The 26,193-nt window shown below is 44.8% G+C and overlaps 1 protein-coding gene across 4 annotated transcripts; it reads right to left on the bottom strand.

The window, feature by feature from the left end:
* Positions 1–1,513: 1,513 nt before the first annotated feature.
* On the bottom strand, positions 1,514–25,498 carry MVK (mevalonate kinase). 4 transcript variants are annotated; one of them, XM_068136148.2, is made up of 11 exons: positions 25,423–25,498; positions 25,224–25,328; positions 17,765–17,912; positions 15,595–15,730; positions 11,158–11,301; positions 10,334–10,437; positions 8,447–8,492; positions 7,076–7,166; positions 6,828–6,983; positions 3,202–3,355; positions 1,514–1,938 (listed from the first exon to the last, which is right to left on the bottom strand). In XM_068136148.2, the coding sequence occupies exons 2-11, from the start codon at positions 25,305–25,307 to the stop codon at positions 1,805–1,807; spliced, it is 1,197 nt and encodes a 398-aa protein (XP_067992249.1). In that variant the 5' UTR covers positions 25,308–25,328; positions 25,423–25,498; the 3' UTR covers positions 1,514–1,804. The 4 variants fall into 4 exon arrangements, with proteins under 4 accessions (XP_067992249.1, XP_067992248.1, XP_078624321.1 ...); XM_068136147.2 differs by lacking the exon at positions 25,423–25,498 and having other exon boundaries at positions 25,224–25,420; XM_068136149.2 differs by lacking the exons at positions 1,514–1,938; positions 25,423–25,498 and adding an exon at positions 1,980–2,350 and having other exon boundaries at positions 25,224–25,406.
* Between the last annotated feature and the right edge of the window lie 695 nt (positions 25,499–26,193).

The raw sequence follows: 26,193 nt of genomic DNA on the forward strand, positions 1-26,193 counted from the left end.
AAATCTCCAATAATCTGTGGTTTTCTGTGCAGGTTGGGTACAGGCTTAGAGAAACTGAAATCTGTCAGGTCGCTTGTACACTGAGGTCACTACTAGTTTGCTCAGCTCTGCAGTTAGAATTTCGATGTTATCCTCCTCTGTTTTAGAAGTGGCTTCTACAACTACAGTTTGTGGCTTCTACAGTTTTTACCTGACCTAATTGGTCACCCCCTCCGACCTTTGACCTCAGAACCCCAAAATCGAATCAGTACATCTTTACCTCATTATACATACCTGTACCAAGTTTGACTAAGATCCCTTCAGCTGTTCTCAAGTTATCGCGGTAACAAAAACCCATCACGAACGGATAGCCGGACAGACAACCTGAAAACGATGCCTCCAGCGACTTTGTCGATGGAGGCATAAAAATGGACACCTGGCGCAGGTAACAATTATCCGATTAACGATGCCTCCAATCCTGACAAATCTCACACTCTTACTATGTCTCTCCGAAAAGATCGACTGGACAACCCTCCCATCTACTTTCTCAACAATCCTCTCCAAGAAGTTCTGTCGCTGAAGATTTTGGGTCTCACTATCTGCCATGATCTTTCTTGGGAAAACCACATTTCCAAGCTGGCCTCCAAAGCCAGTCGCCGACTGGGCATCCTCCGTCGTGCGAAGTCCTTCCTCGGCACACCTGAGCTCCTCACCACATACAAGGCTTTCATCCGCAGCTCAATGGAATACTGTTCTCCCCTATGGGCCGGTGCTCCTGCCTCACACCTAGCTCGGCTTCACGCTGTTGAAACCAAAGCTTTCAGAATTATTGGAATCTCCCGCGATGAAGCTATCTCTGAGGGCCTTTCACTCACTCACCGCAGGCAGGTAGGTGGTCTTTCTGTCTTCTACCGACTCCTCTCCGGCCTTGCACCCCCAGCTCTCTCTGTGCTCTGTCCCCCAAATATTCCTACAGGTCGCACAAGATCTGCCAGCAACCCTCTGATGGTTAAACTGCCGAAATCTCGGCTCTCCGCTCACCTTCACTCTTTCATTCCTCTTTTCTCCCGCCTCTGGAACAAACTCCCTCACTCCCTTCAATCCCACTCCTCCCTCCAGGTCTTTAAAACAGCTGTTCACCACCATCTCTTATCTTCCCCCATCCAAAACCTTGATCTTTTCTACCCCCGCTAATTCACCCCAGATCCACCTTGTTTGAAATTCCAACTTCTTTCCTGGAAGTCCTGGCAGTGTCCATATGTTTTATACCTCTCCCACTGCCCCCTTCCCACGCCCCCCCCCCCCCCCCAAAGCCCTCGCCCTCTCTCAGATCTCTCGATGTCTCCATGTCTCTCGGTCCCTGCTCTCAAATGTTGTGTTTGTGTCCTTCCCCCTCTCTCCCCATCTTGTCTACCGCTCCCTATGTTATATGTTTTATGTGTCGGTTTGTCTTTCTGTGTGATTAATGTTCGCTCTTTCACGAGCCTCGATATTGTATACAAAAAAAAAATAAAAAAATAAAAAAAAAAAAAAAATCCTGAGGTGTTGGAAAACATTTATCGGCCACAGAAGAAATTTCCCGAAATAGCACAATTGAAAGTAAGAATTGGTTGAAGAGCAGCATGTTGATAACATTCTATGCTCATTGAACTTCATGTCCAATTACTTTTGGCCATTTCCAAAAATAAAAGACGACCTTTGTAATCGCAACTTCTCCAGATCAGAAGGCTCCAGAAACACCTGAAGAGGGCGCGGCAAGTTCGATGCTGCAGAATCAACGAGGTTCACCGGTCATCAGATGTTGATTTGTTCAAAAGAGCAAAGTTCATTTTTCTTGGACCAAACTCTGTTCGGTCCGGGGGATGCAAACTCCAGGACCTCCCAAATCGGTTTCCCAGCACACAAAGCCGCACCTCACCAGGTCCGCACGCACGGCTTCTACAACATTCGCACCGACACCTGTCACAGAAGATGTTGGGGTGAATCGATCAAACATTGGAATATGGATCACAAGAGTGAGGACACGTTCAAGTCTGAAACCTTAGTCAGTGCACAAACACTCATGCCTGGTTTTAAATAAAAAATACATTTTGCATTATAAAATAAATCTTGTTCACCTGGGCGAATTGACCTGTTTACTCCACACTGTTGCAACATGAGATTTATTAACGATCAGTGTGTCCTGTAGTGGGCTGGCAGGATGTCCTACAGGTATGCACACTTGCCTCTGAACTGTCCGTCCTGGGTTTGAATCTCCGACCAGCTATAAACGGTCATCCTGGTGTCTCGCTGGCAGGCAAGGCATCAAGGTGTGTGCAGTCCCTCGACTGCACGTTAGGCAGGTATCCCATCTGCCGGCATGTGGTCAGATCTACCACCCACGTGATCCCCAATTTAGCGACGGACCGTCAAACGAGGCTACATACCATAAGTGATTCTTCACCAATGAGAGATAGGGCCAAACACAATATATAGCACGGTATTCCAAAAGTTGTGGGTTGTGGTGACAAAACGCGGTGGATGACTTTGGTAGATGACTAGAATAAGCAGATTCTAATTTGGTTAGGGTCTGGGTGCAGATCCGGCCTATCGGTGGTGTACAAAATGTAAACTGTTCAACCTGGTGGAGGTATTCGCTCTACCACGTGCCATTCTACTCATGTTGGTATTATGTTGGAGACATGGCTGACAGATGACCTGGCACAGGTCGTTAGAGTAAAGCGAAATAATACAGTGATATCATGGATAACTCACTATGGAATCAATCAGCAGAATGATATAAGGATACCTCACCATGGATTCAATCATCAGAATGATACAAGGATAACTCACCATGGATTCAATCAGCAGAATGATATAAGGATACCTCACCATGGATTCAATCAGCAGAATGATATAAGGATACCTCACCATGGATTCAATCAGCAGAATGATATAAGGATACCTCACCATGGATTCAATCAGCAGAATGATATAAGGATACCTCACCATGGATTCAATCAGCAGAATGGTATAAGGATAACTCACTATGGATTCAATCATCAGAATGATACAAGGATAACTCACCATGGATTCAATCAGCAGAATGATATAAGGATAACTCACTATGGATTCAATCGTCAGAATGATACAAGGATAACTCACCATGGATTCAATCAGCAGAATGATATAAGGATAACTCACCATGGATTCAATCAGCAGAATGATATAAGGATAACTCACCTGGAGGGACCACAGTGAAACCGCAGCCACCACCACCTGCCCCGGTAAGTTTGCTGTGTAGGCCATGCTTTCGTGTAACTCGACACAGCTGCTCCAAACATGGGTGTCCCACGCCAAGGGCCATCAAGAGCTGCTGGTTTACATCTATCAAGGTCTGATCAAAGACACAATAGATGATGCAAGAGCAAACAGATGCAGATAAAAAGATCCAACTGGTCAAAAGCCGACGATGTATCAAACATGCACAGATCCATCCAATCTCGTATTCAATTATCCTACCCTTCTAGGTACACTGAATCTCCTACCCATGGTACACTGAATCCTGTGGCGGAGCAGTTGCTGTGAAAAAAAAAAAAACTTGCCTTCTCTTCCTGGAAAGCAAACCCAGAAGGCAATTTCAGCTCATTACTCAAAGCTGGCAACCAGTGTGTGCCCACACACAGGAGTACCAGAAAATGACATCTGTCCAACCTCAAGATTGAACTTTCAAACTTGTCTCCATCCTCTAAAAGCTGATGACACCTTGTCAAGTCTGTCTCTGGAGCCTCTCTTCAAACGGCATCACGCCCCACTCCGCTCCGCTCGTGAGAAGGCCGAATGCCTCAATTCTGTGTTTGCTTCCAAATCTTGGCACAAACTCCTCGCTCTCTGTACCCACCATCTCCAGTCACACTCAACTGCTCCTGGTCTCTGTCTTTTGCAACTGAGAAGGTGCATACGTTTCTGGCAACCTTTGATTTGGACTTTGGACCGGATGGCATTAGCTAGCGTATCCTAAAATCCTGCTCTGCTGCTCTCACATCCTTTCTGCCTTTTTTTTTGTTTGTTTTTGTTTTTTATACTGAATCGAGGCTCGTGAAAGAGCTGACAACCAGGAGGGAAAGACAGTACAGGGGGAAACATTCATTAAAACACATTCAACAAAAAGACATCCAAGAACACAGCACAGGGGGACCGCGAGGGAAAGACAGTACAGGGGGAAACATTCATTAAAACACATTCAACAAAAAGACATCCAGGAACACAGCACAGGGGGACCGCGAGGGAAAGACAGTACAGGGGGAAACATTCATTAAAACACATTCAACAAAAAGACATCCAGGAACACAGCACAGGGGGACCGCGAGGGAAAGACAGTACAGGGGGACCGCGAGGGAAAGACAGTACAGGGGGAAACATTCATTAAAACACATTCAACAAAAAGACATCCAGGAACACAGCACAGGGGGACCACGAGGGAAAGACAGTACAGGGGGACCGCGAGGGAAAGACAGTACAAGGGGAAACATTCATTAAAACACATTCAACAAAAAGACATCCAGGAACACAGCACAGGGGGACCGCGAGGGAAAGACAGTACAGGGGGACCGCGAGGGAAAGACAGTACAGGGGGAAACATTCATTAAAACACATTCAACAAAAAGACATCCAGGAACACAGCACAGGGGGACCGCGAGGGAAAGACAGTACAGGGGGAAACATTCATTAAAACACATTCAACAAAAAGACATCCAGGAACACAGCACAGGGGGACCGCGAGGGAAAGACAGTACAGGGGGAAACATTCATTAAAACACATTCAACAAAAAGACATCCAGGAACACAGCACAGGGGGAACGCGAGGGAAAGACAGTACAGGGGGAAACATTCATTAAAACACATTCAACAAAAAGACATCCAGGAACACAGCACAGGGGGACCGCGAGGGAAAGACAGTACAGGGGGAAACATTCATTAAAACACGTTTACACCCTATTGGTTGCCCTAGTTTATTTTCCACCTCCTCGGAAGTCATCAAACATCACTGCCTTACATAAAAAGGTTCAAAGGCTGATTCCCATAAGTACAGACCTATCAATCTACTTCCAATAATCAGCAGTCATGAAATCCATCATTACAGTTGAGATGAAATCCTTTCTTTTTTCTCACGGCATCATCTTAGATCATCAATTTGGATTCAGACCTGGTCACTCTACCTTGGACATGCTGCTTCTACTCTCGTAACAATGGATGGAGGAGGCCCTCAATGTCATAAATGAGACCATGGCAGTCTCCCAAGACATATCTCATGCTTTTGATACAGTCTGGCACTCCACCTTGCTCTCCAAACTCTCTGCTTATGGCATCCAAGGGCAACTCCACACATGGCTTACTGACTTCCTCTACTTTCGTAGCCAATGTGCGGCTCTCAATGGAATCCTTTCATCTCATCTCCCTGTCAAGGCTGGAGTATCCCAAGGCAGTGTTCCTGGCCCCATCTTATTCCTAATCTTCATCAATGATCTCTCTGACTCTGGAAAATCCACTTCATCCACTTGCTGATGACTCCACCCTCTGCCGTGACATCCCTCATCCTTCAGACAGACTGTAGCATCTTCCCTCTCTTCAGACTTGGACAAAATCACAAGCCGATCAAACACTTGGAATACGTCTTTCAATCCTGACAAATCTCACTCTCTCCCTATCTCCCACATATACTTTCTAAACAATCCTCTTGAGGAAGTTCAGTCATTCAAACTCTTGGGTCTCATGATCAGCCATGATATTTCCTGGTCAAACCACATTTCAAAGATGACCTCCAAAGCCAGTTGGCGACTGGGCATCATGCACCGCACAAAGTCCTTCCTTGGTACACCTGAACTTTTATTCACCTGCAAGACCTTCATCTGCAACTTGGAATACTGCTCTCCACTCTGGGCTGGTGCCCCTGTATCACTCCATGCTCAGCTAGACGCCATGGAAACCGAGGCCTTCAAGATCATTGAAATCTTCCATGAGGAAGCTGACCCTATCACTTTCACACGTCAGACTGGTCTCGGTGGTCTCTCTGTTGTCTACAATCTCATTTCTAGTCTTACACCCTTTGCTCTTTCAATGCTTCATCCTCGGTCTGTCTGAAGAAGCTGCTGCCTGTCTATCTATCTGAAGGCCAATGGATATCACGGCAGAGGGTGGAGCCATCAGCAAATAGATAAAGGGGATTTTCCAGAGAGTCAGAAAGATTGTTGATGAAGATTAGAAATAGGCCTGGGTCAAAACACTGCCCAGATGTGACAGGGAGAGGAGACAGGATCTTGTTGAAAGCCACGTGTTGGTGATGAGAGTAGAGGTAATCAGGAATCCAAGAGTGGAGTTGGCCTCGGATGCCACAGGTAGACAGTTTGGAGAGCAAGGAGGGGTGCTAGACTGTATCGAAAGCTTGATCTCAATCTCATGCCCAATGTTGAGGGCCTCCATCCATTGTTGGTAGAGTGGAAGCAACATGTCCAAGGTGGGGCAACCTGTCTGAATCTGAATTGATGATCTGAGATGAGGTTGTTTGAGAAAAGGAATGATTTCATATCAACTGTGATGATGGATTCCATGACCTTGCTGGACTTCTATCCTTTCAGCCGTTCTCAAGTTATCGCGCTGACGAAAACTTATCACGGAAGACATACGCACAGACGGACGGACGGACGGACGGAGAGCCGGACAGACAAACCGAAAACATAATGCTTCCTGTGACCTCGTCGGCAGAAGAACAACAATTTCACTTTTTCGCAATCAAGGTCGAAGATAAAAAAGACTGTTGTGCCACAAGTCTGTACATCGATTTGGAAACTTTAACGGAGGGATTCCATTACCTCCAAAACGCAGAAAAGATCATCTTTGGATTCCAAGGTGTTGCAAGCAACTGAAACTTCTGGCAAGGTTCCGCTCGCCAGGGCTTCCATCACACGTTTGCTCTCGACAGCTATGGCCCCCATCGAATCCAGGATGGGTTTGTAAATATCTGGAAACTGACAGAACAAAGTTGTATCGGTAAAAACACAGGTTTTCCTTGGGATGCATTAAAAATGTATCGAAGCATGCACCTGTTGACGTTGCCTACCTTGTTCACATTGTCCTTCACGGCTGAGACGAGCGTGCTCGTGGACCGAGGGACGTTTGTATTCGTTAACAGCACACGCAGTGTTGGCATGCTGGGGGAAAAGGTGGATCATCATGCTCCTGAAAGTCCAGTCGAACTTAGTGTAACTCATTACTCCATATTGGCAACTTTTTTTTTTTTTCCATCAGTTTGTATGTCCCTTAGTCCCATAGTATGTTGTACAGGGAGCACAATAATTTACTCTGGAGTTGCAGAGTCTAGGTTCGAGTTCCCGACCCGACCAATTGACGGATTGGGAGTCCAATCACAAAGTACGCCATCCGCAGGTACGGATAGATGTTAAGTTTGGTGTCCCATCTCCTAGCATCGGTGGATGTTAAAAAAAAAAAAAAGATCAAAAATGAGTCTTTTGTTGAGATTTTATAACCTCTGTCAAGAAGGTGACCATGTGGGGCCGATAACGAAGTAGTTTGTACTGTCCCACCTTTGAAAAAGCAACAATGGTGTATTCAATAAAAATGCTCCAACAATGAGCGATTGTTTTTATTGTAAAGTAGCATGGGTCCGCTCGCTACACTCGCTACACTCGCCTCACCACACGTCGCCGCAGAGACACAGGCTTGTTTAAACTGAGGATAATGACCTGACTGACCTTGAGTTGCTGCATTGTCTTGATTTACACCAATCATAATACAAACATTTCTTTTGTATAAATTTATTTCTATTATTGGTGATATTACTTATTTGTAATCAAAAAAGGTCCATGTGGTGTAAAGCTCCAACGTCTAAATGGTCAAGGGTCCAAGCTGTAATCGGTCTGAAGGGAGTAAGGGGTCGAAAGGGACTTAAGGGGTGTAAAGGCTTAAAGGGTATAACAGGTTGGAAGGGTGAAGGGATCTAAAGGTGTCTAAAGTATTGAAAGTCTCTTATGGGTCTTTTGGATCTTTGGAGTCTTTGTGGTCTTCTGGATCTTTGTGGGCTTTTGGGTGTTCAGGGTCTTTAAGGGTCTTATAGATATTTTGGGTCTTCGGGAGCTTCAGGGTCTTTTTGGTCTTTAAGGGTATTTGAGGTCTTGGTGGTCTTCAAGGTCTTGGGGGATAGAGTCTTCAAAGGTCTAAGGGATCTCAGCAGTCTAAAGGGTCGAAAGGTGTATTCCAACAATACGTAATTAATAGACGTACATAATTAACAGACGGGATACAACCAGCGTTCAAACAGTACGTAATTAATAGACATATAATCACATGGCTGGACAGCCGGCTTCACAGACCGTGTTTTTCGGTTTTACAAATAAAGATGAATAAAATCCCACAAGGGATTATTCCTTCTATGAACGTATTTCAAAGTGTCCCATTGAATGATTGTTATTACCTTTTCAATTCTGAGATGTGTCCACTCTGATAACTCAGAGCACCTCCTGAAAATAGATGAAAACATCAAGAGATTAATTGCCGAGTTTATTCATAACTAATTGCGTTTTGTTTATTACAGTGATGAGAAACCATGCTGCTCATGATACCTGTGTTCAAGTTTAGAGTCGCTGGGGGCCTCGCAGGTGGTTTTAAGGTCACCTTTTTACCTCCGAGCTGTCTGTGGTCGTCTCCTGATTTTGTCTATAAACTGTTTCACTGGAATTTTGCAGACAGGGGTGTCCCATCAATCAGTGCGCCACACGTAGGAAGAACCAAGTCGGGAATCCGTTCACCTGCGAGGGTTGCTGCTTGACGGTAAAGATCCCACTGCGTCCTTTCCGAAGAGCAGGTTAGTGTGCCAACACCATGTGGCCAAATTCCAAAAATTCCTGCCCTGACGGACGAGTCGAAGGCGAATCACCCATTATCCGTGCCAACAAGGACTGCTTTTTGGGAGCAGGGATCGGCCCTTGGGCGGATGGATAGACGCAATGGTAAGTTATCAACATCAACCTCACGTTGGTGCAGCACCTTTCCTAATGCACTACAAGGTAGCTCGCAGCTATCTCACTCACACCTCTGTCCTTCCCACTTTTCGTTCATGCTTCACCATCTGCTTTGAACCAACCTGTGATAATGGGTGTGTGCAGGTGTGTGATTTAAACAATATGAATCGGCTCAATTTCACATCATTATGGATATGCCGATAGCAAGGCACATTGTGGTAATCTTCTTCTTCCTCTTCTTCTTCACTTTTTAAGGGGTTGAGGTCCAATAGTACCAATCTTCTGTCCTACATTCACCACAATACTCCTCCACTCTCCAACCACTCCCACCTTACTGATTTCCCTCTTCACACAATCCTCCCATCTCATCCACAATCTACCTCTTTTCCTCCTACCTTCTTCCCTCAACGTATCCGCTCTCTTTGCCATTCTCTCTTCCCTCATGTGCACCAAGTGTCCAGCCCATCTCAGTCGGCATTTCACCAATCTCCCTGTCAAGCTCATCTGCACACCATTCCACACCAATCTCCTGGTTTGAATCGGCTGGGTCGTTTGGGAGAAGAAGACAATTGAATGAAAATGTAGGATTGGGGGAGGGCAACATGGGCCCCTTTCCGCAGGAGTTACGGCCATGGGGAGCACAACTTGAGGTTAGGGCAAGGGCTTAATGCCGCATGGCCAGTTTGGTCTGGATCTGATTGGTTTCTGAGAATGTTTTGAATTAGCCAAATTATGGGCATAGGCCAACTTTTACCCCCTTTATAGCGGGTATCAGGATGGGGAGCACAACCCCCAAGAGACCTTGCTGTCCTGATGCATCATACAAACTTTGGTCCGCATCAGCCCGGTAGTTGTGAAGATGTTGTGTCGTGAATAGGAAGGATTCGGAGAGGGGGCTCATGGTCCCCTTTCCAGGGGAGATACGGCCATGGGGACCACAACTCAAGGTTAGGGCACGGGCCCGATGTCTCGTGCCGAATTTGGTCCTAATCAATTTGGCGGTTTCTGAGAAGAAGATTTTTGGAAAAAAAAATACCAATATTTGGGGCAAAACTTTTCTGTTACCCCCGTCATATGGGGCGCATATTGATGGGGAGCCCAACCCCGTGAGACCTTGCTGTCCTGATGCATCATACAAATTTGGTCAATATCGGTCAGGTAGTTTGAGAGAAGATGTTTTGGTCAAATGTTAACAGACGTACAGACGGCGGGACACATGCCGAGTTTACTTCAGAGAAATTCCGAAATAACCAAAAAATTAATGTTGGCCTACCTTGCAATCAATATACAGGTAACCGAGTATGCAGTATAAAGGGATGAGAAAGTCGCACGAGATGTACCAAATGTGCTCACGGTGTTGTCGATTCCTGAGGGGTTTCCATGGATGAGAGTCTCTGCCCGGAAGGCCCACTTGTCGATGAGCTCTAGATCTTCCTGCTGCCACCTGTCAAATCCACAATACCACGTCATACTGATCAAGTCAACAATGGCGGCCACACACATGTCCTCGGGAGCCGATGATACAAAATTTACATGCGGACGGAGATAGTCAAAATCTCCAAAAGGCAAACATTTCCAACGGGAAGTTAACCACTACCTGCTGGAAGTTAACCACTACCTGGTGGAAGTTAACCACTACCAGGTGGAAGTTAACCACTACCTGGTGGAAGTTAACCACTACCTGGTGGAAGTTAACCACTACCTGGTGGAGTGTAACCACTACCTGGTGGAGTGTAACCACTACCTGGTGGAAGTTAACCACTACCTGGTGGAAGTTAACCACTACCTGGTGGAAGTTAACCACTACCTGGTGGAAGTTAACCACTACCTGCTGGAAGTTAACCACTACCTGGTGGAGTGTAACCACTACCTGGTGGAGTGTAACCACTACCTGGTGGAAGTTAACCACTACCAGGTGGAAGTTAACCACTACCTGGTGGAAGTTAACCACTACCTGGTGGAGTGTAACCACTACCTGGTGGAGTGTAACCACTACCTGGTGGAAGTTAACCACTACCTGGTGGAAGTTAACCACTACCTGGTGGAAGTTAACCACTACCTGGTGGAAGTTATCCACTACCTGCTGGAAGTTAACCACTACCTGCTGGAAGTTAACCACTACCTGCTGGAAGTTAACCACTACCTGCTGGAAGTTAACCACTACCTGCCGTTACTCGGATTGCGGGAGATGTTGTGGGTGGCAGCGAGGAGGGCGGCAGCAAGGCTGGTGCAGTACGCGGCGCTGGAGCCCAATCCCGCACTCGGTGGCAGGTCCGACCCGACCTCGACATCCAGCCCTGGCAGGGCACTGTGGACATGCAGGGATGGATGTGAATTAAACAAGTCGACATGATGAAGCATAATTCAGGCTCAATTTGAGGAAGTTTTTATTTATAGTCAAGAACTGGACTCACGGAAGAACGAGGTGACAGAGTCAAAAGGTAACATACTGACGGACAGTTGGCCACAACAAGCAAGGGAATGAACAAACACGAAAAGAGAGAGAGGGAGGGAGGTGAGGGAAGGTTACCATGGTAACCCACACTTAAGACGGTTGGGTTAACTGGGGAAGAAAAGATTACGAGTGGGGATTGTGGGAGTGGAGGGGCATGATCATCCAGGATGAGTGAGCGTCAATGAACCTTCTCTGGAAGGAGGTTCCACATACAGGATAAAATAGGAACAAGTGTGCGGTAAGCATGGGTTGTGGAAGATTAACCAGGAAAAGGTTACTGGAAGAATGCGAACACCGTGGAGGAGCTGGATTGGGCCAGAGAGCTCAGAGGGATGAAGGCTTTCAGGAGGTAAAAAAAATGGAGGCCACGACCTGTGATTAGAGCACCAGGCCTTGTGCCCTAATTGTGCGAGATGCCGAAAATGTTGTGGTTTAGATCGCACAGAATTCAGGAAACCGAAGTGTGACGCGTGGATCACAAGAAAGCAGGCCCGACTCCAGTGAGCTGTGGACAAAGACCGAGTAGGTCAGATTTTCCAAAGGATGCCCAGTCTGTAGCTTGGTTAGAAAATAAATAAATAAATAAAGAGGCTATTCGGCCCATCAAGCATGTGCAGATTGCCAACCTGTGGTTCTTTGTCTGTGCTCTATCATTTTGAAATGCTGAGCTTCAGCCAAGGAATTTCATGCCTCCGTCGACGAAGTCATTATGTTTTCAAGTTGTCTGTCTGTCCGTCTGTAATACGTTTTTGTTACCGCGATAATTTGAGAACAGCTGAAGGGATCTTAGTCACACTTGGTGCAGGTGTGTATAATGACGGAAAGATCAACTGATTAGCTTTTGGGGTCACGAGGTCAAAGGCCAAAGGTCAGAGGTCATGTTAGGTAAAAATTCTGTTATCGCGATAACTTGTGAACCAGTGATGGGATTCTGACCAAATTTGGTAGACTTATGTATAATGATGTTAAGATGAACTGATTAGATTTGGGGTCAAAGGGCAAAGGTCACATCTGTAATAGCTCTATAACTTGAGAACGGCTGAAGTGATCCAATTCAAACTTAGTACAGGTATGTATAATGTTGTAAAGATGAACTGATTAGATTTTGGGGGCAAAGGTCAAAGTCTGTAATAGGTCAAAAACTTGAGACCGGCTGAAGTGATCCAATTCAAACTTGTGTTACGGATTCGTCACTTCTGTTGTTATGGTTCTCATCCACTGTAAACATTTTTGGTTGCATGTACTATTATTGTTATCGTTTATGTGAAATAGAGATAACCGTTTTCAAAAGGTAAAAAAAGTTAGTGTTTTAAAAGAAACCGGAAACCGGATCGGGAACCGGACGAGGAAGAAGAAGAGAGGAAGAAGAGGCGGAGCGAGTGAGGTCGGAGAAGGAGCCGAGCTGCGTTGAGGTTTTGAGCAAACGCTGGCGAACGGGGGTCACTAGCGAACTTTGGGGTTTCCTGGGAAAGGGATTCCTGCGACAGAGTTGTTATCGCTGTGACAGATATAACTGCGTGACAGGTTTTGCGGTCGATTCCGAAGAGAATCATTGGAGTGCCATTACGTCTCGAGAACGGACCGTTGGCCATTTTGCCTCGCGCCTGATTTCGCATCGCTCCAGGTTTTTCAACTCGCTTCAACCATTTCACCGCATCCAGACATTAACCTGGTGTGTGTGTGTAACGTGGATTTTGAGTGTGAATTTGCGGTTCGCTGATTGGGAGCCGTTGAACGTCCATACCCAAAGGTGTGATTTCCCAGCCGCCTCTTGAGGACACTTTTGCCCATTTTTGGCAGTGTGACTGTCAACCGAGCAGGATTCTGGTCTCGATACAACATCGTTCTGACGATCACTGGAGCGTGGATTGACTTTGGCTTGAAGCCGGGATAGAGACATTGGGAATGTTATTTTCGCTCACTTGGAGCACAGTGAGTTATATTGTACGAAACTGATGGTACCATCATAGGAATGATATAGTGGTTGTACAATTGATTAATTTTGTTATTGTACTGTCATTCTTGTGTGACCTTAATACAATACTTGTTTGTTGGTAACAATTGGTGTGGTTTCACCATTGACTTTTGACATGCAGAATAACACATCTTTCTGCCGTGACTCCTCTCGGGGCTCGGAGGTACACCGTGACCGGGGTTTGGAGAGGAGCACGTAACACTTGGTACAGGTATGTATAATGCTATAAACATGAACTGATTAAATTTTGGGGGCAAAGGGTCAAAGGTCAGAGGTCATGTCAGGTAAAAATGTAATAACTTGAGAACAGCTGAATGGATTTAAATCAAACTGGGTACAAGTATTATAATGATGTAATAATGTGGACGGAGACATATTGGTCGATGCCATGACGTCGAAGAGTGTCGTTCTAGTTAGTCTTTGGTAGGACATTTCCAGGGTTTGGTTTGAATCACCGACCAACCAGACTCAGAGCGGATGCTCAATCCATTACGCCACGTAGTCCGGTCACCCAAACTTTGGAGGCCAGTGTTCCTATATGGTGAGCCGAGGAGACGTCATGGCTGATGGTGAGGCCAAATTATAGACACTACACCTCTTCTAGTGGCTGACCATTAAAATAGATAGATGGGTTCGTTTGACTGACTCGAGTTGCATCAAGTCTTGTCGTTCTTTACTGAAGCTCCGATAAAACTTCTATTCTCATGTAATTGTAAGATAGGTTACAAGAAAGTTTTTTTCAACATCAAATTATTTACCAAAACAACCAACAAACATTACTCCCAGTTATAATGTACTATCGTGCGAATCCCTCATGGTTAACACCAGGGACCGTGAATGACCAGAACGGCTTTAACTGAGGCGACGACCAAATACGGATTTTGCTATCAACTGCGGGAAGAAGAAGTGAAGAGGAAGATGCGGAAGCGCTTACCGATAGCGTTCCAACTGCAGCTCCGATCCTGCGGGGGAATTAACTCAAAACTGGAATCCGGGGTAAAATGTACAAAAATGATTATTTATTAAACTGAACTGTTAGGGATAAATTTACACTTCCACAGAACCCGAGAACAAGGAACGCGACAGTAAATAAATAATGATCCTAAATTGGGATCCCACACACCGACTTCCAAATACGAGACAGGGGAAAATGAATTAACAAAAGAACACGTTCGTCGTGGGTTTGTGTAATGTGGTGCGAGCTTATCTGTCCGTCGTCCAACGCGGCCCCGTCCGGCTACAAGCTCCGGCGCGAGGAAACCCTCCGTCCGCCTCGCTCGCACGCTTCACCCAGCCTCGATGCGACTCGCTCCGCAGCACGCCACAAGGTCCCTCGCTCCAGTACCAACAGCACCGGATCCCGCTCCAAGCACCACGATGAACCAACGTCACCCAGCACGAAGCACGAAGGTTCAGCACACGAGAAGGAAGAGCCAATGAAGACCAGAGACTGGCAAGAGCTTCAAGCACAGAGAGAGAGATCTCCAATACGAAGGGGTCCAGCGCACAGAGAGAAAATGTCACCCAGCGAGCCCTTTTGTAACTTTGCCTGTTACGTCAGTCTTGGCGCGCCACCAACCAGAGCCTCGTAGCTTCCCGCCGTTTGCCGAACCTCCTCGCGCCTTCCGCGCTGATTGGTTCCAGGTTCGCGCCTTCCGCGCCAACCAATCACAGTCCTCCTGGGCGTGGTTACAGCTCGTCTCACGCGATGTTGCTCGGCCAGCTGGTGGTGCGGCTGGCGGCGGCCATCCGGCGGTGCCCCGATCTGGCTTCCTGCCGGTCTTCTTCCAAGGTCATTGTAAGGGAAGGGAACTAATTAATGTGTGCACCAAGAACCTATCTAAGTGTTTATATGTGTGCGTTGCCATAAGGGACAAAGGAATGATTACCAGGTCTGACATACAGGGGTCTCATCTTAATCCCTACAACTATTTAACACACGAACATCCTTGTATGTTCACAGGTATACACTTACCCTGACGAACCGCCTAAAAAAACACAGAACTTATTACAAGGTAGATTCCCTATCGCGACAGTCGAAGCATGTTACCTATACAGATCTACCTGGCTCTAGATATTCCTTTACCCCCCGACATAACAGTACTTCAACATTCCACGCAGGTCTCGACCAAAATGAAAAACCAATCAGAATCAATTTACTTTGACGTTACCTGGCAGAGCAGATGTGTGTGTACAAGAAGAGGAAAACCAACAAGGCGGAGTCTTCAATGTCACCTTTGTCAGACTGTGACAGCTGCCGCAGGATCAACATTGAGTCAGCCTGAGGTGGTGCTGGATTTCTTATTCCTGCATACCCAATGAATATGAATATGAATGATCGTTTTAAGGCCATTTTTCCCCACTAGAGTGGGGGTTAGCTTTGCGGGCCCCATAACAATCATCATGGTTCCCTTTTTGAGGCAATGTTTTTTGGCCGGATGCCTTTCCTGACGCCAACCCTTAGTCGCCTCTTACCATGCGCAGGGATACGGTGTACCTATTCTAAATCGGGGTACACACCGGAATCATTCATCCCAGCAAGCTGGTACTCAAATTTACCGACCTCGGAAGGATGTCAGGCTGAGTCAACCCCCACCATGCGTTAATTCAGCGATCGACCGGGATTCGAACCCAGGATCCTAGGATCCCAAGCCTGCGCCCTACCGCTAAGCCAACACCTGGCTTTTCCTGCACACCCAATGCAATGCCAAAAATCCCAACTCCAAACAGGAAGCTCATATCAATTGTCGGGGTAAATGCGCAGTTTTCACTATACCCAATCACAACCTGATTAAATGAAAAGATCAACAACCGGGCTCAAATAAATTCCATATTTAAACTACTCCGTAGAGCACATACCTCCACCAGGCCGAACAGTTTATGTTTTGTATCCCACCGATAGGCCGGATCTCTATCGGGACCTTTACAAAAAATCGAATTGAACTGTTGTTTTTTTTATCCAACCAACTCATTCACCAGGTTTTGTCGTAATCCGTCCAAAACCTTTGAGATATCGTGCTCCGATCGTTTCCATCGTTTCCAGCCCCATCTCTCAAAGGTGAAGAATCACTTTAAAGCAAAAAAAACTTCTAGGATAGGGATCCGGATATTTAACAACAAAATCGAATCAATTCATCCTCGTCACAGCCCCAACGACTGCACAAAATTTCGTCCGAATTTGTCCATAACATTGAGATATCCTGTTCAAAGACAAACAAACAAACAGACGGATGAGAACATAACCTTCGTCCACCTTCACTGGCGGAGGTAAAAAAGAGGTTCCTGGACAAATTAAACAAAGTATGAAAGTTAAAAACATCAACAATGTCTAGAATACTGAAAATCATATTTCGTGTTCCAAATTGCATCACTTTGCAACATTTAATGGTTGAAATTAATTATTTGAGCTTGTGTTATAAAAAAAACAACAAATGTCGAAGAATAAGTTAAAGGAAAAACAAAAAAGAAGCAGAACAATGTTAAAATCAAATAAAAAAGATGGTTTCCCTTTATGTCAAAACCTCAAGACGGACCTCAAGCATCAAAATGTTGTGGCCTGTGAGTTCAAGCATCAACACCAATGTGGGTCTACACAAATTACCTCTTTGTAGTTGACAAGTTTTGGGGGAGAGGAGGTGGTGAAGTAGGGATTGCCAAAAATAAATAAAAAGGACTCTACTGCCAAAAGGCTCCGACTGATACTGAATTTAACAGTGAGGGAGGGCTAGGTTTAGTCCACAAACGACTGCAACTAAACCGGAGCGTACTTCAACTTTGGCATCTTCTTTACCAGAAACAATGAGAAGCCTAGTTACCTGTATAACGGACACCCAAACATGGTGGATCTGTGGCAGGCCCCTTATAGCAAGTTCACATGTAATATGAGTTCATGGCTCCTGACAGTTAATAGGTTTGAACACGATGACCACACCTTGTGGTGTTGGTGGTTGAATGAAGGGCCCAAAGCTCATCTTCTTCATCCTCATTTCCCCTCACACTAAATGTTTAAACTGTAAATTGTAGCCTCTCAGATAATGTATCGGTTTTTTAAATCTTTTATCATGTTTTGAGTTGAACAAGTAATTGCTTTTTTTTTTTTCCCCCCAAATTTATTAGCCAGGCATTATGGAGAGATTTCATGATCTATTGTAACCCCCCCCCCCCCCCAACCCCCATCCCAGTTAATACAGACATCAACCAAGTGGCAGCAGACATGGTTCCTGGTCTCACAACAGTGGAGAAGTTCATGTTTGTTCAAGATGTCAATGTACGCAAATGTAATCTCCATTTCAAAGGGATTTTCTTGGGGAGGCACGTACTGGTTACACGACAGCTGCGTACCATCTATAATCGGGATTGCATGGCTGAGGCTCTCCAAACGCCATTCCCTTGAAATGTCAAGACTGGCTAGGTGTAGACGAGTTGCCCCATTTGAAGATGATCGAAGACGGACTCGAGTACGCAGTCCAATACTGGCTGCCAACGCTGTCTGTCAAATAGACAAAGTTTCGACAATCAACAACGAGCAATTCCTGGTAAAATCAGAGCAAACAGGAAATGGGCAAGGAAATGCAGAAACAAACGAGATGGCACTCAGTAGAGAGCATACCTCCACCTGGTTGGCCATATCACTCAATGGTAAAGAATCCCTTTAAAATTAAACTAGCTGGATCCGGATCTTCACCAAAATTGAATCAATTCATCAAAATTGAATCACACACACAACCTGCCCAACAAATCTCGTCCAAGTCCATCCATAACTTTTTGATATATCCTGCAATGTATCGTTTTTGGCTCTATCTCCCAATGGTGAGGAATCAGTTAAAAATTAAATAATTCTCATATCCGAATCCATATTTAGATCTTCACCAAAATTTAATCGAATCGTCCTTGTCAGACACCCAACCTGTCCATAAAGTTTCGTCCAAATCCGTCCACAACTTTTTGAGATATCCTGCTATGTATCATTTTTGGCCCGATCTCCCAATGGTGAAGAATCACTTGAAAAATTATAGTAGTCGGATCCGAATCTTCACCTAAATCTAATCATTTCATCCTTGTCACATACGCTACATATCTGCCAAATTTCGTCAGAATCCGTCCACACCTTTTTGAGATATTTTGTTCACAAACAGACAAACGGACGGACAGACAAACAGGTCAGACAAGGGTGAAAACAACCTCCATCCACTTTTTAGTGTAGGCTGCTATGTCTTAAAAATGGCTGTCGTGTTTTTTTTTTGTTAAAAGAAAAATTCCACTTGATTCCTTGTCTTTGGGGTGTCACATGTTCGAAAAAATAGGTTGTTAATTTTTTAAAACGGATTAAGGGTGTCAAATCCAAGATGGCCGCCAAAATATATAAATTCCATTAAAACTGGTATTCTGAACACAGTATGAGGTCCAAATTAATGATAATACCCATAATTTCAATACCAAGGAGTTCAAAAACAATTAATTTCAATATGGCAGTCAAATTCAAATTCAATTTCAATATGGCAGAAGGAAGCGGCATTGACCAGGCTTGGGTCGTAGCTGGACTATATTCTCCAACAACCGTAACGCAAATCCTAAATGGAAAACATCTCTACAGGTCCCTAGAAGCACATACTGTAACATTGCTTGCTCTATACCATCTCTACTTTGACAGGTTCCTAACAAAAGCACCAGAAGAGAAAGTGTTCCTAAGTGAAGCGTCCATTGATTTGGAAAAAGCATATCAGAAAGATATCAGCATGAACACAGGCAACCGTCAAAACCTCAGAGATGCCGTCAGAGAAACCATGACCATGTTCGAATCTAGAGATATCCTCACAAAGTTGGGACAGTTTGAAAGCAATCCAGCACCAATTCAACACTACATCCGTAACTACTTGAGGCAGTTTGAAACTATCCTTCAGTATATTAGAGCTACCAGACAACGGGACCTGCTGCTGCATATGGAAAGCACTGAAGCTCTTATCAAGTACTTCTTTGCTCACGACCACCTGAACTACGCACGTTTGCTCCCTTTGTACCTGTCAACAATGCAGCAAACACAACAAGTTTTTCCAGATGTCTGGGCAGAACTCCTGAAAGGAAATTTCTGTGTGACGAAGGGGATTGCTGCATTCACTTCAATAGGTCCAGATCACGGAATTGAGCAGGAGAACCGCAAACTCAAGGTCATTGGAGGCATTACTGGAATAACCCAAATTGAGAGAGCTCTAGACCGTTTCTTCCTGATTGCACCTGACTTGACTAATCTAGTAGAGGAGTTTCAAAGAGAATATGGCATGGAAGGTGCTGATACCAGAGACCAACACCACGAGATCACAGGGGGAAAGTCCACCCGAGTAATGAGAAATTCCGCTAGATTGACAGAGGTATTTGTTGTTCATGGAGACCCATTCGTAACCGATGAGAGTGACCTGTGTAACCTTCTTACCAATAAAGTAATTGATGAAAAGGTAACAAAGGACATAGTAGACCGCGATGCCATCGGACAACAGTTGTTCCAGACATTTGTCAAAGAACGCCTTACAGAAGGAAAACTTTCAGTGTGGGATCCAATGAAGAGAAATAACATAGGCACTTTCAAAAGTGCCAACACAGTGAAGAAAGTGAAAGCAGGTGACAAACTCATTAAAGTCAAAGAAGAACGAGGACTCCTACAGAGGTTTATAGTAGCATCAAGAAGCCGTCCAGACCTTGATCTAAAGGACTGTATTGGGAAGTATGAATTTGGAATTGTTCCATGTGCCCTTTTCGCTTCGGATGGGTCACTTCTCCTAGCATATGACAAGGCTAAGGTCCTTCATCATCTTGAAGCGCTAGTTACCAAGGAGCAACCTAGCCCAACAGAAGCCACAAGCGATCCAGCTAATGCCATACCGAGTGTTTCTGGCGACCAGGTATTGAGCGAAAACTCCCAAACTGAAGTACCACCCCAAGCCAAGGCGCCTGAAGTACAAGAAGCGCAGCCTGAGCAAGAAGCTTCAACTGACATGTCCGACATGTCTGAGAAATTTAAAGTTGTAGTCATAGATGGCATGGCCCTCCTTAACTCCATCTCCAAGACAGACAAAATGAAAACATGCAGTGATTTTGCCATGTCATTTCTTGAAAAGCTTATCAGGATTGCAGCTAACTACGACGAAGTAAGACTGGTATTTGACAGATACGTCGAAAGTTCTCTGAAAGAGCAAATGAGAAAAAAGAGAACAAAGGGAAACTCGACCTACTATCACATCCAAGATAGTACACTGATCCAGAATATTTCCTTGAAGGACTTCCTTTCAAGTGTCAAAACCAAGGCAGAACTTGTAGAGTATTTAGCTGCAAAGACTCTGGATCACAGCAACAGCTCTGCCAACAAATTGAAGAAGTTCATGGTAACCTTCGGCACTGAGACAAAAGGCAATGTAAGTGTGCCTGATGAATTGGTAAAACACGGTCATGAAGAAGCGGATACGTTACTCTTGCTCCATGCCCTAACAGTTAACGGCGATGTAGAACTTGTAATAGACTCTCCAGATACCGATGTCTTCTTGCTGATGATCCACATGTATCCACAGCTACCTGCTGAGACATATTTCCTTACCGGAAAAGGAAAACTGAATAGGAAAATTGCAGTCAAACCTATCTTTGAAAAGTTAGGAGTTAACCGCGCCTCAGCTATTCTCGGGTTTCATTCTTTCACAGGATCAGATATGTGTGGCAGGTTCGCCGGCAGGACAAAGGACTGGTGTATGAAGGTGTTCATGTCCTGCGATGATATGATACTGGATTCACTTGCTTCACTTGGAAAATCTGCTGCTACACCCTCTCCAAACGCAATTGACCAACTGGAAAGGTTTGTTTGCTTGTTGTACAGATCCAAAACACACACCAAAGTAAATGCACTACGATGGTTCTTGTACTCAAATCGACAGGCCGAGGGAGAGAGTCTGCCTCCAACCTCTGGATCATTGACACCACACATTCTGCGAGCACATTATATTGCAATGATATGGATGCAGGCATGCAAAAGTCAACCGTCCCTTCCTTCTCCCACTGACTACGGATGGAAGTCAGAGTAAAATAGATTTCTTCCGGTGATGTGTTTGAACCCTCCAGCACCAGAGGCCGTGACTAAGCTGGTAAAATGTGGCTGCAAATCAGGATGCAAAGGAAACTCCTGTAGTTGCCGCAGCAATAAACTCCCATGCACAGAGGTCTGTAGCTGTTTGAACTACGGCTGTAGCAACAATGACCAATCAGCTCAGAACATTGTGGGAGATGAACACGAGGACTTGTAAGGTAAAACGGATGATTGTGAGACAGGAATATTTAAATATGGTCAAACAGGAAATTACATTACGCTATCATTGTTATAGCAATGTGGACCTTTGTGTAAAACAGTGGTAGCCATATTGGATTTTCTCACTATTTCTCACTATGGCTGGCATCCACCGATTTCAACGAATCAGTAACATGTTTCCCCAACGGCCTAGCATTACTTATGTGGGCATTACCACCAAAATGGACCTATTTCATCATTCACAATTTGTGTTATCAAGAACATTAAGTTTTTGTACTGTGGTTATTTAAGAAGTGGCGGCCATCTTGGATTTTTCCACCATTTTGAATTTGACTGCCATATTGAAATTAATTGTTTTTGAACTCCTTGGTATTGAAATTATGAGTATTATCATTAATTTGGACCTCATACTGTGTTCAGAATACCAGTTTTAATGGAAGTTATATATTTTGGCGGCCATATTGGATTTGACACCCTTAATCCGTTTAAAAAAATTAACAACCTATTTTTTCGAACATGTGACACCCCAAAGACAAGGAATCAAGTGGAATTTTGCTTTTAACAAAAAAAAAACACGAAATGACATAACAGCCTACACTATTTGGTGGCGGAGGTAACAATAATAATAATCTATCTATAATTCCAGTAATCTCTGTGTGTCTGTGTGTTTGTGTGTTTGTCTGTGACCGCTGTTTCTCGACAACCACGGGTCCGATATACAGTGGAACCTCGACTTACGAGTGCCCCAACTTACGAGTTTTTCGAGATACGAGCCGTCACTCTGGCAGTTTATTGCTTTGAGATGCGAGCCGAGATCCGAGTTACGAGCTTTCGCCACCCGGTCACGTGGTTATCTTGCCGTGCACGTACAGTATCTCTGTCGTATAGCGCTAATGATATATAACGCCGCCGATAATGATATGATAATTTATGATAATCTATGCAGCACGACGTGGTCCTCACGTCACACAAGGCGCCTTTGCCGGCGCAAAACGGCTCTCTCAGGGTCAAACTCGGTATCGTTTTGAGCGCACGGTTCAGACCTTCAAGAAAAAGTTTATTTTGTAAAAATCGAGCCACGCGTTCAAAAGATATGACCGGTTTTGTTCGCCGGCACGTCGGCGCTCGAATCGAATCGAGTTAAAACGAACACTGCCGTTGTCGGGTCCGTCTGAGACAACCACCGGGCCTAGAACGCTGGGACCGGTCTCGTTGGATAGGCCTGGATCAGATCTCGAAACGCTGGAAGCTGCACCTCTCTGTGATAATCTTGTGGACCATGACAAGAGATCGTGCGACACGTGGTTATCATGCCGTGCAAGTACAGTATCTCTGCCGTCAACTTGTTCAGAGTGCCGGCGATAGCTCGCCTTCTCTTTGTGGAAAACACGGTGAGATCCTTAACATCCAACAACTAATGGGACGCAAACGGGGCGCCCAGTTTAGCGGTACACACATTGATGAATCACCCTGCCTGTGATTCACCCATGACAGGTTATAGCTGGGTCGGGATTCAAACCCAGGCTGGACAGTTTAGACTTTAGAGTCAAGTGTGCGTACCTCCAGTCCAGGCCATCCTGCCAACTTGTATGCTGCATACAGGTGAAATATAAAGCGCGAGATATTTTTTATATATACTGTATATTTAAAAAAAAATTGGTGTGGTTTTTGGCGGGCTGGAACGGATTAATAGCATTTCAATGCATTTCAATGGGGAAATTTGATTTGAGATACGAGCAATTTGAGTTACGAGCTCGGTCACGGAACGGATTAAACTCGTAAGTCAAGGTTCCACTGTACTTGAAACTTGCCAGGTATATTGCTGGGGACCCGAGGATGTGCCTTTTCAAGGTTTCATATTAATCGGACAAGTAGTTACCGAGCTATGGCGATTTCTTTACCAAACTCCGCAAGCCGTTCGCTTTGGACCAAACCATTTCATGTAAATAGAGGGGGGGGGGGGGGGGGGATTGTCACCGTACTCGCAAGCCGTTCGCTTTGGACCAAACCATTTCATGTAAATAGAGGGGGGGATTGTCACCGTACTCGCAAGCCGTTCGCTTTGGACCAAACCATTTCATGTAAATAGAGGGGGGGGGGGGATTGTCACCGTACTCGCAAGCCGTTCGCTTTGGCTTTGCGAATGGACCAAACCATTTCATGTAAATAGAGGGGGGGGATATAATTTTAGATATATATATAGTACGGGCATGCCCTAGTAATACTAATAATAATAAAATAACTACAGTTAGACCCAAAATTGTACACTATGTTAATTCTTTATTAAATCTGCTATTTTTAACGAAAAACCATATTTTAAAAAATTGTATATGTAGTAGAGGCTCGTGGAAGAGCTAGCACTAGTACACTTAACGGATCAGGACACAACAAGAAAAGAAAAAAAGATCTTTCTATGGAAGAATTCCCAGGCTGAGATGTTGTTCATGTTGTTGTTGTTTTTGTTGTTGTTGTTGTTGTTGTTGTTTAGCCCCGGACAGTTATCTCAAACAAGCCCGTGGTACAGAGACAGCCAATCGATCTTGCAGGAGTGACACAGAGATCCCCACATCCAGGATGGTGTACCTCCACCTTCACAAATTCAGGGCCACGACAACGTTAGAGAGAGAGAGAGACAAGAGGGAAAGGGCGGGTCCACTGTGAAGAGGTGTCCCCGAAAGTTGTCCAGGCTGACTTATCAGGGGTAGTAGATATGGGAGATCAGTCCTGAATCGAGATGGCTGCTTGCAGAGTCCCTGCCAATCTGCTAAAGGTACGTAAGGAGGTCTAGAGTTGAAAGGGTCAAACGGGTTTAAAGGATCTATATTATATGGGCTCTCAAGGGGTCTAAAGGTCTAGACGAGTGGTCTAATGGGTCAAAAGGATGTAAATATGTAAAAGGGTCAAAAGGTGTCTAAAGCATGTAACATGTCGAAAGGGTCTTAAAGATAAAATGTCTAAGGGGTCTAAAGTGTGATGGGATCTAAAGTGTGAAGGGGTCTCAGCAGTGTAAAGTGTCGAAAGGTATGTTCTAACAGTACGTAATTAATAGACATCAAACACTTTGTAAACCTACGTGAAACATACAAATTACCGCCGAAATATAGATAATAGTAATAATCACCATACTATAATGAAGCAATGGCTTGTGTGTGTGTGTGTGTGTGTGTATATCAATGATAGATAATGAGAAAACACAAGCATATTATTGCTTAAGGCTGGAATTTTTTTTCAGAAGCGATCGAGGCAGCGGTCTGGTTCCTATACACCGCCTAAATAAATAGTTACTTCCACCGAACAGCTTATATGCTTGGAACAAAATAACCCATAGGACAGCTACTCTGCTAATAATAATAATAATGATGATGATGATGATGATGATGATGATGATGATGATGATGATGATGATGGGGACAATAACATGGCCGAGTCTAAAGCATCATAGGATGAGCCCGAAGGGAGCAGGTGCCTCTTATGAAGCAAATATATCAGTGGAAAATCAGCTTTTCAGAGACGCTTTACCTTCCCGTACACGACACTGTGCTCTCCATGAAGAATAATCTTCCCCGGAGCAGAAACAACGAGAACCTCACTGGACTCTGCCATTGCATAAGCACCACGAAGAACCTGGACGCAAATATAATTGTGTCAAAGTGATGTATGAACTGACAACCGCGGCCCCGTTGTAACCACAGAACAACATAGCACGTCAGCACCTCACCTCACGCGAGACACGCCTTCACCATGCCCTCCCCTCATGCCATACGCTTTGGCTTTGTTCACAAGCTCCGCCCATCTCCTCACAGCCATGGTGGTGTAGTTGGTTTGTGGTTTCAAAATTCAGACTTAACTTTATTAACAAGAAATATTTGTGGTATAAAGTTGTATGTAAAGTATACTTGTAAAGCAGTACTTTATATGTATAAACCAGGCGAATAATAAATTAAAATCTTCACTTCATGTGGTAAATTATCCCTTTTTAATCCTCAGGCAGCGATCTTATACACCGACTAATCCGTGTTCATGAATGGACGTTTAATCGAGGCTCATATTTGAAAGTATAAATAATAATTGTTCACTTTTGGATAAATAACGATGGAAGTTTTCTTTGAGCCACTTTCCGCCGTCGCTTTCCCTCACGAGGCCTGTGATCTGGCAGCGAAGCAAGCCCTGAAAATCGCAAATGTGACTGAAATCACTCTTGGTCCATCGGAAACTATTACTTTGGTAAAGGACAAGATTGTGAAAAAATGGCAATTTCAGTGGGACACCGGTACGAAGGGAAGATTCTGTTACAAGGTGCACCCAGGTGTGGTACCTCCAGTTAAGCTTCCCAGGCTTGCCCGTAGAGTAGAGATCAGATCGCTGAATTGAACCAGAAGCACCTGACTCTGTGAAGCTGTGCTGAGATTTTTAAATGAGCGAGAAATCCCTATGAAATTGTTTCTTGGGTATCATGTTGACGTGTTGTTGCGTGGCATATCTAGAGCCT

The sequence above is a fragment of the Myxine glutinosa genome, chromosome 14 (genome assembly GCF_964187855.1).
Source record: "Myxine glutinosa chromosome 14, kmMyxGlut1.1, whole genome shotgun sequence".
NCBI lineage: Eukaryota > Metazoa > Chordata > Myxini > Myxiniformes > Myxinidae > Myxine > Myxine glutinosa.